A 15327-nucleotide genomic window follows, 5' to 3' on the forward strand; every position below is an offset into this window, starting at 1 on the left:
TGCGCGAGATCCGCAAGGTCCTCGACGCCCACAGCTGCGACTACGAGCAGCGCGAGCGCTTCCTGCTCTTCTGCGTCCACGGCGACGCCCGCCAGGACAGCCTGGTCCAGTGGGAGATGGAGGTGTGCAAGCTGCCCCGCCTCTCGCTCAACGGCGTGCGCTTCAAGAGGATATCCGGCACGTCCATCGCCTTCAAGAACATCGCCTGCAAGATCGCCAACGAGCTCAAGCTGTGACAGTCGGGGCCGGGGGGGGGGGGGGGGGGGGGGCGCGGTGACGTCCAGAGATCTGGTCTCAGTCGTCTCTAGACCGGCGTGGTCTGAGTGACTCAGAGGTCGTGCAGAGGTCAACGCTGATAAGAGTCACCTGACTGAATCAGGTGGACTATAAGCTGGAGCTGTGCAATGTTGGCCATGAATGTACAGGGTAGTGGAACAGAGTGATACTGCTATATTAACCTACACAGTACAGGGACAAAAGACAATAGACCCCTTCTCTTTCATCCTCTCTCTCTCTCTCTCTCTCTCTCTCTCTCTCTGGTAAACCACTGCTCTCCCAGTGGAGCTCATTCATGTAACACATGCAGTATGCAACCTGAAGATGATCCTCCCTGCAATAATGTTTTGCATCTCTTTTGGAAGAGCATTATAGGAATCTACTCTTTGCTGAACGTCCGTTTAACTTAAGCAAAACTAAATAGTCGCTTTTCAAACAGTATAAACCAACTCCGGGCTGGCTACCTTGCTAGAGCTATGTAAGATATCGTACTGTATGCAGAACATCTGCAGGTTCTGTGATGTTTTTGTTTTTAATTCTGTACAGAACATTCATGTCTGATATCGTGTGATTTATTTGAGATTCTTTCCTATTATTGATATCTGTTAGAATATGTTGTTTCCTTTTACTCTGTGAGTTTTTTTTATTATTTTGTTTTTTAAAGAATTACCTTATGAAGATAGTGTTTTTAACTTAATTTAAATTATTTGTGGATGCTGAAGGACATAGTATTAAGTTCAAACCTCCTCACATTTTATGTTTAATTGCTTACTTTATTTGCTTCTACTGTAGCTGCACCACATAGAATAGAACATTGAGTAGAGCCTGAACTTGTGTTGACTTCTATTGAGCAGTAGGCAGGGGGAGACGAGGAGCTGCTGCTATTGCACAACTTTTCCAGGACGACACTGTATGGACGAGCGCGCTTGATTTGATGTTATGGTTGTTTGCAATCAACACGGAAGCAGGGTTTGAAATGAGAACTCAAGTCCAGCTGAAGGAGTGACTCTGGCAGTCCTGTGGAGGGACCTGGGTTTAGCCTGTGTGGATGTGACTGTAGATCTCCTTGCTTGTTTGTGCTGGATCATTTTTTGCGGATTTTATTGTACCTATTCCATTACATTCTGCTTGTAATGTGCTGCTTTGTAAAATGGAGGCGTGCACTTTGTTGGAGAAAATAAAAAAGGATTTTATTTGTTTGTATTCTGCATTGTTTCACGCTTTGTCCTGTAAGATATGACTGGATTCTGCAGATTTGTAAAGTTTCACTGGTAACAGGGATGATATGATGAGCTGGGTAGAACAGTCACAGTCCAACGTTGCAGTGATGTAAGCCTTTATTCAATCTCAATGGTTCAGCGTTAGTCCATAACTGTTTTGTCAAGGATGACACAAGTGTTAGAATTCGCATACATGTGTTAATCAAAGTTAATAGGTATCCCCAGTTTGTTTTGTATATCATTTCTCTTTGATGTGTGAAAATAGTTAAAAACGTGCCCAGATAAGATATTCCCTACACATTGTTATGAAAACAGTAACTTTTTCAATACTTTAAATGTTGTACAAATGAGCAACAATAGAAACATGAGGACGCCTGATCCTCACTCAAAATCCCCACACAAAATCTATGTTGGCATTTTTTCCAAACTACAAATATTTCAAAACGATGTCAGTCTCCTTAACAAATATGCATCCAACTGGTGTGGTCCCTCTTAAGACTTACAAAAGCTTCATTTACAAATAATTTAGCTTACAAGTGGAAAGACAGAAAAATGTAAACATTTCATTTTGGCAGATATCTTCATCTAAACAGGTTAATAAATAGATTAAAAAGTACATTTTGTTATCTTCCCTTGAGAAATATATGAGATTGCAGCAAATGTATGTACAATGCAAAGTGTTAAGTCACATGAGAATGATGGAACAGAAACCTATTGACCAATCCTAGATGACGGAGAAACAAATGGCTATTTCAAGCATTGCATTCATCAGGATAAGATGGCCTGACTAAGGCTTTGTTCATGCATGTAGTCTGACAACATAGGGTCCAATCCCAACATAGGGTCCAATCCCAACATAGGGTCCAATCCCAACTTGAGATACATGCACATAACTCTGACTTTGTCAACAATGCATTGATGTCAAGGAAAGATTAGCACACAATTAGAGTAATGCTTGATATTCTCAAGTTAGGATTCAACCGATAATCCCTTTCGCTCCTGTCCAATCAGTGCCCTCTTAACTTCGGCATCCACCTCTGTACAACAACCAATCAGCAACCAACCAACCAACCAACCAACCAATCAATCGCTCAGGTCTATGATCAGGTGCTCGTAGATCTGGGTCTTCCCTTTGAAGCTGGAGGCCAGCAGGAACTGGCGGTTGTCGATGGACACGGGGGAGAAGGCCCTGGGCGCCTGTATGTTGAGCTCCTGGAAGTGGACGAACTGGCCCTTCTGGACGTCCCAGCGGTACACCTGGGTGAAGGAGTAGTCGCTACCCAGGATGGCGTACTGCCAGCTGCCCACGGTGAAGGGCTGGAACACCATGGAGCCCCGCGACGGCACGCTCTGCAGCTCCCTGAAGAGGGCGCCGTCCCAGCGCATCACCTTGGAGTCGCCGATGAAGCGCGTCAGGCAGAGGAAGAGGTCGGCCTTGACCTGGAAGTGTTTGACCGCGTACACGTCCTCCATCTCGGGGATGTCGGTGCGCCGGTCGAACAGCTTGGTGCCTTTGTTCCACTGGTAGATGACGGGCCTCTGGGAGCTGCTGGAGAGCACCAGGTGGGGCTTGTTGGAGATCTCCAGGTACTCCACGTCCGTGTCCCGGTACCACGGGTGGAGGGACTGGTGGGAGTAGAACCCGTTGCCGTTCCACTTGTAGATGGTGGTGGAGCCGGCCTTGGAGCTGTCGGCGATGACGAAGAAGGACTCGCCGTCGATGAGGAACGTCTCCACGTCGTTGGGCTTGCGGATCTTGAGGATGTCGATGTCCTGGATCTTGATGAACTTGTTGGCGGAGACGTCGCGCTTGAAGATGTGAGAGCCTCCGAACAGCTGAGCCACGATGATGAAGAGCTGGTTGTCGATGATCAGGGGTTTACAGATCACTGTAGATGTGCCTGGAGAGACAGAGAGAGAGAGACAGAGAGAGAGAGAGAGAGAGACAGAGATGAGGGGATGAGAGGGAATTCTCTTGAAATTCAATGAAATTCTCTCTGGATTCAGAGTGTGGTTATGGCTCCATCTAGTGGTGTAAATGAGAATAACAGTCGTGACAATATCCATTGCTCTTTACTAACTGTCAATGTCGTCATAATTCCGGAAAACCATCTCCACATGATCCCATTCCAGGAAGCTGCATTTCCCGATAAAGGGCTGAGCAAACACCACATACTGGTCGCTCTCAAACGAAAAGGCCTCCACAGATATGGATTCAAACTTCAGAGACTGGTAGGAGGCAAACTCTGCAAGAGATTTAGGAAAGAGAAAAAGCACACCACAGTCTGGGAGAGGTGCTGGTAACGAGTGAAATATACTGAACAAAGGAAAGAAAGAAATCTCTCTATGCAGGGTGATTTAATCAAGCGGACAGTGTTTCGGCCTCACGCCCTTTGTCAACGGCTTTAAAAATCACCCTGCATCGAGAGCATGAGTGTGTTTTTTCTTTTATTCAAACTCTGCAAGAAAAACAAAAGAACGACCATGACCAAGTAGATGACACACATGCCAGTGAACACAAATGAAACGTGGGGTTAATCTTTGGGCCTGTTAATAGACTGTAACACCTTCGCTCCTGTGTATTAGAGCTCACCTGTGGTGATGCAGTCAAAGGACTGGGGCACCAGGTCGTTGATCTTCTCATCCAGATGGGAGGCCGGGCCTTTACAGTGGATCTGGTCCACCGTGGCGTTGGTGCGGACCATCCACTCCACCAGCCACTTCAGCTTACAGTCACAGATGAACTGGTTCCCCCGCAGGTCTCTGGGGAGCAGAGCACCAGCCACACCATTCATACCAGAGATTCATTACCGTAGCCTAGCTTAGCTATAGCTAGCCTAGCCTAGCCGCCCTATAGCCTACTCAGGGTCGATAACCGTGCCAGGATTTGCTGTCATCTCAATGCGGTAGTTGACATGAACCCCTGCTTCTTCTGGAGGACGTGTAGACCTTGATATCCTGTCTTTGGGTGCGTTAGGTGAGCTCTGGTGTTTTTATAGCCTGTCTGGGGGTGTTAGGTGAGCACTGGTGTTTTTATAGACTGTCTGGGGGTGTGTTAGGTGAGCGCTGGTGTTTTTTATAGTCTTGGGGTGTGTTAGGTGAGCGCAGGTGTTTTTATAGACTGTCTGGGGTGTGTTAGGTGAGCGCTGGTGTTTTTATAGACTGTCCTGGGTGCGTAATGTGAGCGCTGGTGTTTTTATAGCCTGTCTTGGGTGCGTTAGGTGAGCGCTGGTGTTTTTATAGACTGTCTTGGGTGCGTTAGGTGAGCGCTGGTGTTTTTATAGACTGTCTGGGGGTGCGTTGCGTTAGGTGAGCGCTGGTGTTTTTATAGCCTGTCTTGGGGTGTGTTAGGTGAGCGCTGGTGTTTTTATAGACTGTCTTAGGTGCGTTAGGTGAGCGCTGGTGTTTTTATAGACTGTCTGGGGGTGTGTTAGGTGAGCGCTGGTGTTTTTATAGACTGTCTGGGGGTGTGTTAGGTGAGCGCTGGTGTTTTTATAGACTGTCTGGGGGTGTGTTAGGTGAGCGCTGGTGTTTTTATAGCCTGTCTGGGGGTGTGTTAGGTGAGCGCTGGTGTGTTTATAGCCTGTCTGGGGTGTGTTAGGTGAGCGCTGGTGTTTTTATAGACTGTCTGGGGTGTGTTAGGTGAGTGCTGGTGTTTTTATAGACTGTCCTGGGTGTGTTAGGTGAGCGCTGGTGTTTTTATAGACTGTCTGGGGGGTGTTAGGTGAGCGCTGGTGTTTTTATAGACTGTCTGGGGGTGCGTTAGGTGAGCGCTGGTGTGTTTATAGACTGTCTGGGGGTGCATTAGGTGAGCGCTGGTGTTTTTATAGCCTGTCTTGGGTGTGTTAGGTGAGCGCTGGTGTTTTTATAGCCTGTCTTTGGTGCGTTAGGTGAGCGCTGGTGTTTTTATAGACTGTCTTGGGTGCGTTAGGTGAGCGCTGGTGTTTTTATAGCCTGTCTGGGGGGGTGTTAGGTGAGCGCTGGTGTTTTTATAGCCTGTCTTGGGGGGTGTTAGGTTAGCGCTGGTGTTTTTATAGCCTGTTTGGGGGGGTGTTAGGTTAGCGCTGGTGTTTTTATAGCCTGTCTGGGGGTGTGTTAGGTGAGTGCTGGTGTTTTTATAGCCTGTCTGGGGGGTGTTAGGTGAGCGCTGGTGTTTTTATAGCCTGTCTGGGGGTGTGTTAGGTGAGCGGTGGTGTTTTTATAGACTGTCTGGGGGTGTGTTAGGTGAGCGCTGGTGTGTTTATAGACTGTCTTGGGGGGTGTTAGGTGAGCGCTGGTGTTTTTATAGCCTGTCTGGGGTGTGTTAGGTGAGCGCTGGTGTTTTTATAGACTGTCTGGGGGTGTTAGGTGAGCGCTGGTGTGTTTATAGACTGTCTGGGGGTGTTAGGTGAGCGCTGGTGTGTTTATAGACTGTCTGGGGGTGTTAGGTGAGCGCTGGTGTTTTTATAGCCTGTCTGGGGGGTGTTAGGTGAGTGCTGGTGTTTTTATAGCCTGTCTGGGGGTGTGTTAGGTGAGAGCTGGTGTTTTTATAGCCTGTCTAAGGGTGCGTCAGGTGAGCGCTGGTGTTTTTCCCATAGACCCAGACGGCACGCTCTCATTACGGAGGGAGGCAGGGACGAGACCGGTGGGTGACGGACGACACCATCTGTCCCCTGCTCTTCCCCAGGTCAACTTTTAATGATGTCTAATGTGCCAGACACCTGCCTGCCTAGGGGGTACTGTACTTGTGGCCACAATGGAATAATTATCACTGCTTCCATATTTAACCCACGGGATAGAGTGACGGGGAAATGTGCTGTGCATACTGTGCATACTGTGCTGTCATATCTACTGTACTGTCATATCTACTGTCATATCTACTGTACTGTCACACCTACTGTACTGTCACATCTACTGTACTGTCACGTCTACTGTACTGTCATATCTACTGTACTGTCATGTCTACTGTACTGTCATATCTACTGTGCTGTCATATCTACTGTGCTGTCATATCTAATGTACTGTCATATCTACTGTACTGTCATATCTAATGTACTGTCATATCTACTGTACTGTCTACTGTACTGTCATGTCTACTGTACTGTCACATCTACTGTACTGTCATATCTACTGTACTGTCATATCTACTGTACTGTCTACTGTACTGTCATATCTACTGTACTGTCATGTCTACTGTACTGTCATGTCTACTGTACTGTCATATCTACTGTACTGTCTACTGTGCTGTCAAATCTACTGTGCTGTCATATCTACTGTCACGTCTTATTCATCAGTGTGTTGCTCTGGCTCCCTCCTTTCTCCATCATGGTCATCATAATGTAGACTAGGTAGCGTTTGACAACATTTGTCACATCATGTTGGTACTCACACTTTAGTCAAGGCCTCCAGGCCTTTGAACACGTCTTTGGGAAGCGTGTGTAGATTGTTGTAGGCCAGACTCCTGTACATAGAAGAACACAGACAGAGGACTAGTTTGCTTAGTTTGACCATTTCAATCCACTTATATCACAGTGCAGGGAGAGCGTAGAATCACTGACTATGGGAAAGTCTTTTCTGTTCGGTGATACCTGCTGGGAATGATGTAATGATATCTGTATCAGTGCGGTGTGGAGGGCTCTGGCCTCCCTGGAGGCTGAGCAGAGTTTTGAAGGAACCACAAGAGTGGTTATTTTTATCGTTCTGCCTCCTCAGCCATGTGGATGGAATATGTTCCTGCCCACCTGGGATAACCATCTTGTTCTTTTCAGACAACTGGGAGTGTTGTGGTAAACTTGTGGTGTGTGGTGAGTTTCAATTCTCAGAGAAGCTATATCCGTCACTTCAATTTCCCCACATACTCACTTTGTTAACAATCAATACTATTAAATACTATTAAATCATTGATATCCTTCTCATGATGATGCACTCCAATAAAATGTTCCAAGATCACATTATAAAATACTAGCTGAATTCGCCCAACGAACATTTTACTGCAATTGACGACAGTAATGTGAGCACACTTCTGTAATAACAGCTGGTAGGGGTAACATGCCGATCTGGTGAAGCGCTGCTGTGTAACAGATTGTCTTAGCCGGCAGTAATCACCCTCATCCAGCCCGCCCGCTGCGCCAGAACAACACTGACTGGACACATTCTGGGGACATGCTGGAAACTTCCCCCTCTTCCTTTCACTTGAGGAGTACTTTGATTAATTATTTGTTATTGTAGGTTTGTGTATCGTGGGTTACTGTACGTTACAGTAGGTTTGATATGGGTACTCACAGGTGGACTAAGGTCTTCAGCCCCCGGAAAGCGTGTGGTGATATCGACTTGATTTCATTGTTTTCAATGAATCTAAAAAATACAATAAAAAGTTGTGGTGTGATGATGAATCAATTCAAAAGATAAGTCAACCCACGATAGGTACAATTCACAAGTACAGTAAATGTCACACTTTACTACTTTACTCACAGGTACTCCAGGTGGGGAAGACCAAGAAAAGCATCTTCGTTAATAGATTCAAAGGTGTTGGCTGTGAAAAGGCTGTGGGAACATTTATTCAAAGGTGATTGTAGAAATACTGCAGGCGCAAAGCAAAGAAGTGACTGGAAATCTCATCAAATAGCCTATATATATATATATATACCCAACTGGCCCAATCTTTTTTTTTTCAAAATATACTTTGAAATATATGAACCATTAATTCAATAATTCTCTGTTCATTTTCTGTTGACAGTCATTTGCCAACAAAAGCAGGACATGTAGTCTATATAAGCACTGTTTCATGTCTTTAGATCCAGGACATGTAGTCTATATTAGTACTGTTTCATGTCTTTAGATCAGTGTAGATGGACAGGCTGCTATACAGTATCAGCTACATGTGACTGTGCAGGTTTGAGCTCAGGGGCATGATGTCAAAACCCCACCCATGTGACAGAACGATGGGGATTCCCTGATAGAGGGATTCCCCCTAAATACACACGCTTAAAACAAAAGAGACACAAGACTATTGTGTTCATGCTATAGCATGGGCCTATATCACGCTAGAGCAGTAGGCCTATCTGTTTCCCATAGCCTACTGGCGGTGGAAAATTATGATAAATAGATATATTGAATTCCAACAGTGTTATTATATGATAATAACAATTCGGAATCCAACTGGGGAAATAAGAGCTCCCCTGACAGAACATGACCCTTTTTCGTTCCAGTTCTCTGATTAAATGGTTAAATAACGCCTTCATTATTCCCCACAGACAAACACAACAAAAGCACTGGGCATAAGAAGCTGCGATCAACTGGAAGCTTTGTCCTTTAGCGTGGCTGAGACCAGCTCACAGGGGATTCACTTCATTGTAACAAACAAAGCGCCAGGAACAAAACGCATCGGAGGAAATCTCACAGGAGATGCAGAGCGGGGGTGTGGATGAAGCTCTCTTTGGGGATTTCTCTGAATTCAGACTTCACGAATGATCTGTAGGAGAGCACAAAAACGGACTTTAGATACTAACATCTGCAATTCGGGATGGAAAAATCACTAGCTGGAGAAGCCTTCTAATTATAAAAAAAAAAAAATACAAAAAAGGTTAGCCTATAGGCTACAATAATTCAGAATGGAATATCCTATGCTAGGTTATGCAATATCCTGTCATCATGGAATAAACACAGTTGTATGAAACATGTGAATAATCCACTCTACCCGTGACTTACAGCGAGGTGACATCGGAGGGCAGGCTGCGGGGGATCGATGAGGCGCTCTCACACAGCGCGGTATCTTTGGTACAGATACAGGATGACTGACACCGAGGCTGCTTGGCTCTCTTGCAGTCTACAAGCAAAACGGACGAGAGCAACAGTAACACGGCGATCTTTGTGGAGATGTTGTTTGCATATTCCATCCTTTCCAACCGCTGTGGGCACGACCTGCGCGTCGAGTAATCCTGAGCATGAACCAGGGTCTCTGAACCAGGGTCTGTGATGTTAAACCCGCTCTTCCTCCAGGCCAAGAGAGCCTTGTTTTTTTACTGGTCTTGTTTATTACGGCAAGTGTCGCTGCCTCGAATTGGTCCCTAATTCATCCGCACCGTCCGACGCGTTTGTAGTGCTATAGCCTCCAGCCGACGACAATTCCCCAACAGGAAGGATAGTCTAGACAGCTTATGTTATCGAAACATACGTTCCAATTAAAATACATAAAAATACCAGCTGGCAGTGTTATTAAAATGCAGACTGGAGGCAGGTGGATACCCCAGCGGGAGACGGTCCAAAACCACGCCTTTATTCGACGAGCGCGATAATGTCCGGCGTCTGTTATACGGACCGATCGCGCCTCAATAAACTATGGATTGGATGGATTCACTTTCCATGAATCAGTAAAACATCCATGGAATCCCCGTGTGAGCCAGGTTGGCCATTGCGCAGACGCATGTCCAGTATGCGGACCGTGGGAGGGAAATCCAGGCATTATTTTCCCACTGCGTTCTTAATTACTGTTCTTATAGTATGGCTATGCAGTAGGCCTATGTAGTCTACACTAGATATAGGCTAGACGTCTAATAAGAACATCCGCTGACTGTGTTCAAAGGGATTATAGGCTAGACTTCATAGTGCACCATGGTCTTTGTGTGGGGAGGGGGAGAACAGTGCACACAATGAACGTGACGTGCCAAATTCTCCTTTTTGGGGGAGGGGAGTGGGATAGCCCACTGACATATTGGCAGTTCTCCCTTCACGTAGGCCTTTGAATTATCCGTCTGGTTCAATATCAGACAAAGGACAGAGGATTTGTAATTGTGAGCCTATCTTCCCATGTTCAGTCCCAGGATGCTTGTTCCTATAGTGCCAGGTCTTGTTTCAAAGCACTTTGATTAAAAACCAAATAACTCACATTACCCAGCATTTCCATGGGAACAACAGCGAGCTTATCTGGGAAGCAGTTTTATGAGAAGGTCCTTCCTGCAGCGCCAGGCACTGCTGTCTGCAGCCCTACCCAGGATCCTTTGGGAGCACTAAAGGTCCCGACCATCTAATTTCTGGAGGCTCTGGAGCTGTAAGATTAATATGTTTACTTACCCTCCTTGGCAGGCCCGCCCCAGATGGTTCTGGGAAAGGATGAGCACGCTGACCTTTAAAAGCTCTCAGAAGGGAGGACAGTGGTCTGGCCATCCCACCGCGCTGGTTCCAGTGAGATTTAAAGCATTAATCTCCCTCGCTAATATGATTCAGCATGAATGTTTTTAACGTGGAGTGGAATAGATAGGCTACAGTACGATAGTATTTCTCATGTAAGATGGTGTGATGAGGTTTTACTGTAGACATCATCACAGGAGATAAAAGAAGATAAATAGTGCTTGAATATTACTTCATAGTCTGCTGCCTCACGGGTAAAGTCTGGCACACTTATTTATCCTAACACTGTTAGCCTACACCAGGAAATATTAAATAATTCTATTTGATTACTGGGTCATGTGATTCAGTGGTCTTTTCTGAGTAGCCTAGGAATCAGTTTTCCTACCCATCTATGATATATTCTAGATTTGTTCCATCGCGTTGTCTGAAAAAAGTCCCTCACAGTCGCAAAGTATAGATACAGTATACAGAATACTCTGAGGACCCCGCACCTTCACCTCCCACCACCGGGGGGCGGTACAGAGCCAAGTGAATGGCCCCGGTGGCTGGGGCCGAGGGGTCAAACTGGTTACATACTGTGCTGGTTACATACTGGTTGCATGGAAGTCCAGATGAAGTCCACACTGAATCCTCTTCAAATATGCCTTAGTTGAGGATATTTAGTTGATTGTTTTGTCATGTGGTCAGTTCTGAAACATGTCGTTAGTGGATACTCCAGTAGCCTATAGCTAACGTTAATGACAGTTAGTATCATTTGAACTTTACTGGTGAGAAAAAAGAAAACATCAAACCTGCACTGTCACATGGCTAGATAGCCGACTGTATAGCAGCCTGTCCATCTACGGTACGTGTACATGGGGGGATTTGAAGACATGAAACAGTACTAATATAGACTACATGTCCTGGTTTTATTGGCAAATGACTGTCAACAGAAAATGAACAGAGAATTATTGAATTAATGGTTCATATTCCAAAGTATATTTTGAAATATAGCCAAGACTCAACACAGAGACTCAATACAGAGACTCAATATAGACTCAATATAGAGACTCAACACAGAGACTCAATACAGAGACTCAACACAGACTCAATATAGAGACTCAACACAGAGACTCGATATAGAGACTCAACACAGAGACTCAATACAGAGACTCAATATAGAGACTCAATATAGAGACTCAACACAGAGACTCAATATAGAGACTCAACACAGAGACTCAATATAGAGACTCAATATAGAGACTCAACACAGAGACTCAATATAGACTCAATATAGAGACTCAATACAGAGACTCAACACAGAGACTCAACACAGAGACTCAACACAGAGACTCAATATAGAGACTCAACACAGAGACTCAATATAGAGACTCAATATAGAGACTCAACACAGAGACTCAATCCAGAGACTCAATATAGAGACTCAACACAGAGACTCAATATAGAGACTCAACACAGAGACTCAACACAGAGACTCAATATAGAGACTCAACACAGAGACTCAATATAGAGACTCAATATAGAGACTCAACACAGAGACTCAATCCAGAGACTCAATATAGAGACTCAACACAGAGACTCAATCCAGAGGACAGTGCTGCAGATGAGTGGACCCGGTCTGGTTTGGCAGACCACAGTTGGGTCTCAGTGTGTCTTGTGTGGAACAACAGAGCTGGCTAAGCCCCCTGTGACCTGGCTGAGGGGCTCTGGGCCCGGGACCCTCCCTCCCTCCACGTACTGGGTCAACTATGCAGTCAACACGCCACCTGTCAACATTCATCTGCAGCCTGGCTCCTCATAGCTTAGCAGAAACACACACACACACACACACACACACACACACACACACACACTGTACCACAGTTTTCAGTAAACACCCATGCTGCACCCTCATCTCAGCCTCTCCTCTACTCATGACAAATTGAGGTATACAGTAATATCCAGTGATGAGGGTTTTTGGTTATTAAGTACAGTACCAAGTATTTGAGTTTGAATAACTGTTGTGCCCTTGCACCTGATTCATCATAGACAGTTATGTATGCTGTTACTCTCCTGTCTCCAGATAGATCTCCCAGGATACTGTAGCGATAGTGTTTCTGGTACTTGGAGAGCGGAGAGGAGAGAGGCGTGGGATGGGGAGAGACCGCAGCACGTAGGAGAGAGGAGAGAGGAGAGAGGCGTGGGATGGGGAGACAGTGCAGCACGTAGGAGAGAGGAGAGAGGAGAGAGGCGTGGGATGGGGAGACAGCGCAGCACGTAGAGGAGAGAGGAGAGAGGAGAGAGGCGTGGGATGGGGAGACAGCGCAGCACGTAGAGGAGAGAGGAGAGAGGAGAGAGGCGTAGAGGAGAGAGGAGAGAGGAGAGAGGAGAGAGGCGTAGAGGAGAGAGGAGAGAGGCGTAGAGGAGAGAGGAGAGAGGAGAGAGGAGAGAGGCGTGGGATGGGGAGACAGTGCAGCACGTAGAGGAGAGAGGAGAGAGGCGTGGGATGGGAAGACAGCAGCACGTAGAGGAGAGAGGAGAGAGGAGAGAGGAGAGAGGAGAGAGGAGAGAGGAGAGAGGAGAGAGGCGTGGGATGGGGAGACAGCACAGCACGTAGAGGAGAGAGGCGTAGAGGAGAGAGGCGTGGGATGGGGAGACAGCGCAGCACGGAGAGGAGAGAGGAGAGAGGAGAGAGGCGTAGAGGAGAGAGGCGTGGGATGGGGAGACAGCGCAGCACGTAGAGGAGAGAGGAGGCGTGGGATGGGAAGACAGCGCAGCACGTAGGAGAGAGGAGAGAGGAGAGAGGCGTGGGATGGGGAGACAGTGCAGCACGTAGAGGAGAGAGGAGAGAGGAGAGAGGCGTGGGATGGGGAGACAGCGCAGCACGGAGAGGAGAGAGGAGAGAGGAGAGAGGAGAGAGGCGTGGGATGGGGAGACAGCGCAGCACGTAGAGGAGAGAGGAGAGAGGAGAGAGGCGTGGGATGGGGAGACAGCGCAGCACGTAGAGGAGAGAGGAGAGAGGCGTGGGATGGGGAGACAGTGCAGCACGTAGAGGAGAGAGGAGAGAGGAGAGAGGCGTGGGATGGGGAGACAGCGCAGCACGTAGAGGAGAGAGGAGAGAGGCGTGGGATGGGAAGACAGCGCAGCACGTAGAGGAGAGAGGAGAGAGGCGTGGGATGGGGAGACAGCGCAGCACGTAGAGGAGAGAGGAGAGAGGCGTGGGATGGGAAGACAGCGCAGCACGTAGAGGAGAGAGGAGAGAGGCGTGGGATGGGGAGACAGTCCAGCACGTAGAGGAGAGAGGAGAGAGGAGAGAGGCGTGGGATGGGGAGACAGTCCAGCACGTAGAGGAGAGAGGAGAGAGGCGTGGGATGGGGAGACAGCGCAGCACGTAGAGGCCGTCCCCGGGATCAGATATGACCGAGCGCTGTTGCGTCTCCTTATTGCGTCGTCCTGCAGGTGTTGCTCTGGTGTTCCTCCTCACCTGGCCAGCAGCATGAATGGAGGGTGGAGACGAGCTCCAGCCCCGCCCACGTAAGCTCGCTGGTCACGTGATGAAAGGTCATGTATGGATCAGCAGTGTAGGACTTGAATGGCGGTGTTGGGACCTACGCCTCCTCGTGGGCCTTGGTATTGTATTCAGGGTGTAAAACAATACAGTATATTTATATAAATGTCACTAATGTTAATGTTATCATTATTTACACATACACACACATATCTACACACATACTGTATGCACGTGCACACACATACATCTGTTTCTGTTACAGTTTCTCAATTGCCTAAACACGTTTTTTGAATGAAGACCTTGTTTTCTCAAAACTCTAAATCAATTCACAAAATTCTAAATCCAACACTTCTCTTGCAAAATAACCCTCTGCCTTCAAATGACAAACACAACCCTCAAAACACATTTAACCTCTTCTCAAAAGTGAACTTTGAGTTCAAATGACAAACACAACCTTCAAAACACATTTAACCTCTTCTCAAAAGTGAACTTTGAATTCAAATGACAAACACAACCTTCAAAACACATTTAACCTCTTCTCAAAAGTGAACTTTGTGTTCAAATGATACACACACATACACATTGTCTAGCTCCAGAACTCTCTGAAACACACAGCATGACAATATCAGACATGGACCTAGCGGCCAATACAGTATGATATTGTGAAACAATGTAAATATTGTAGATAACTTCATCATATTTACTTACTTGCACATAATCATGGCGCTGTTGTTTTACCCTGTCCGAATTCCTTTAGAATGGAACCTCGTACACCTGTTTCATCCTCAGGGAATCATGGCGCAGGACGCGCTCCAATGTGGCCAAGATGATAGTATTGATGTTTTGAAAAATCTGTTGGTCTGCAATGACCTTTGTCTTGATTTGTTTTAGGGTGACGGCATTGTCCTCTAAAAGCATATTTACAATGACAGTCTCCTGCTGAGCGGTCAGCAGACGCGCTCGCCCACCAGCCTGGGGTCATCTCTCAATCCTGCTAAAAACATACAGAGTTATGTATTACATAACTCTAATTACATAATTACGTATTGTATTGACAAAGCAGGAATGTCATCATATGTTCCATACTGTGAAACATGCTTTGTTTACAGTACTATGGTCCACTTATAAAACGATATTCTACAGTAATCATTGGGTGCTGTATTGATACAATACGCAGTACTACATACAGTAAAGTATAGTGAATAGCATTTCTTAACTATTTGCATTTCTGAAGGT

General features: G+C 46.5%; 2 protein-coding genes across 6 annotated transcripts in view; one reads left to right on the top strand and one right to left on the bottom strand.

Annotated features, from left to right (window-relative positions):
• The window catches only part of LOC311325874 (serine/threonine-protein kinase MARK1-like), a gene marked incomplete at both ends in the record, with an annotated part of 29110 nt that extends 28874 nt beyond the window's left edge, over positions 1 to 236 (top strand). For all 5 annotated transcript variants that reach the window (XM_084458676.1, XM_084458677.1, XM_084458678.1 and 2 more), the window contains one exon: positions 1 to 236. This exon is cut by the window's left edge and continues 110 nt beyond it. In XM_084458676.1, coding sequence (XP_084314802.1) covers positions 1 to 236 — 236 coding nt within the window.
• Positions 237 to 2579: 2343 nt separating this feature from the next.
• LOC311325911 (leucine-rich glioma-inactivated protein 1-like) lies at positions 2580 to 9370 on the bottom strand (the record flags this gene model as incomplete). Its single annotated transcript, XM_084458728.1, has 8 exons — positions 2580 to 3397; positions 3578 to 3742; positions 4090 to 4259; positions 6865 to 6936; positions 7758 to 7829; positions 7947 to 8018; positions 8875 to 8946; positions 9183 to 9370. 8 exons carry the CDS (start codon positions 9368 to 9370, stop codon positions 2580 to 2582), a joined length of 1629 nt encoding a protein of 542 aa, XP_084314854.1.
• Between the last annotated feature and the right edge of the window lie 5957 nt (positions 9371 to 15327).

The sequence above is a fragment of the Borostomias antarcticus genome (genome assembly GCF_949987555.1).
Source record: "Borostomias antarcticus genome assembly, chromosome: 25".
NCBI classification, from domain to species: Eukaryota; Metazoa; Chordata; class Actinopteri; order Stomiiformes; family Stomiidae; genus Borostomias; species Borostomias antarcticus.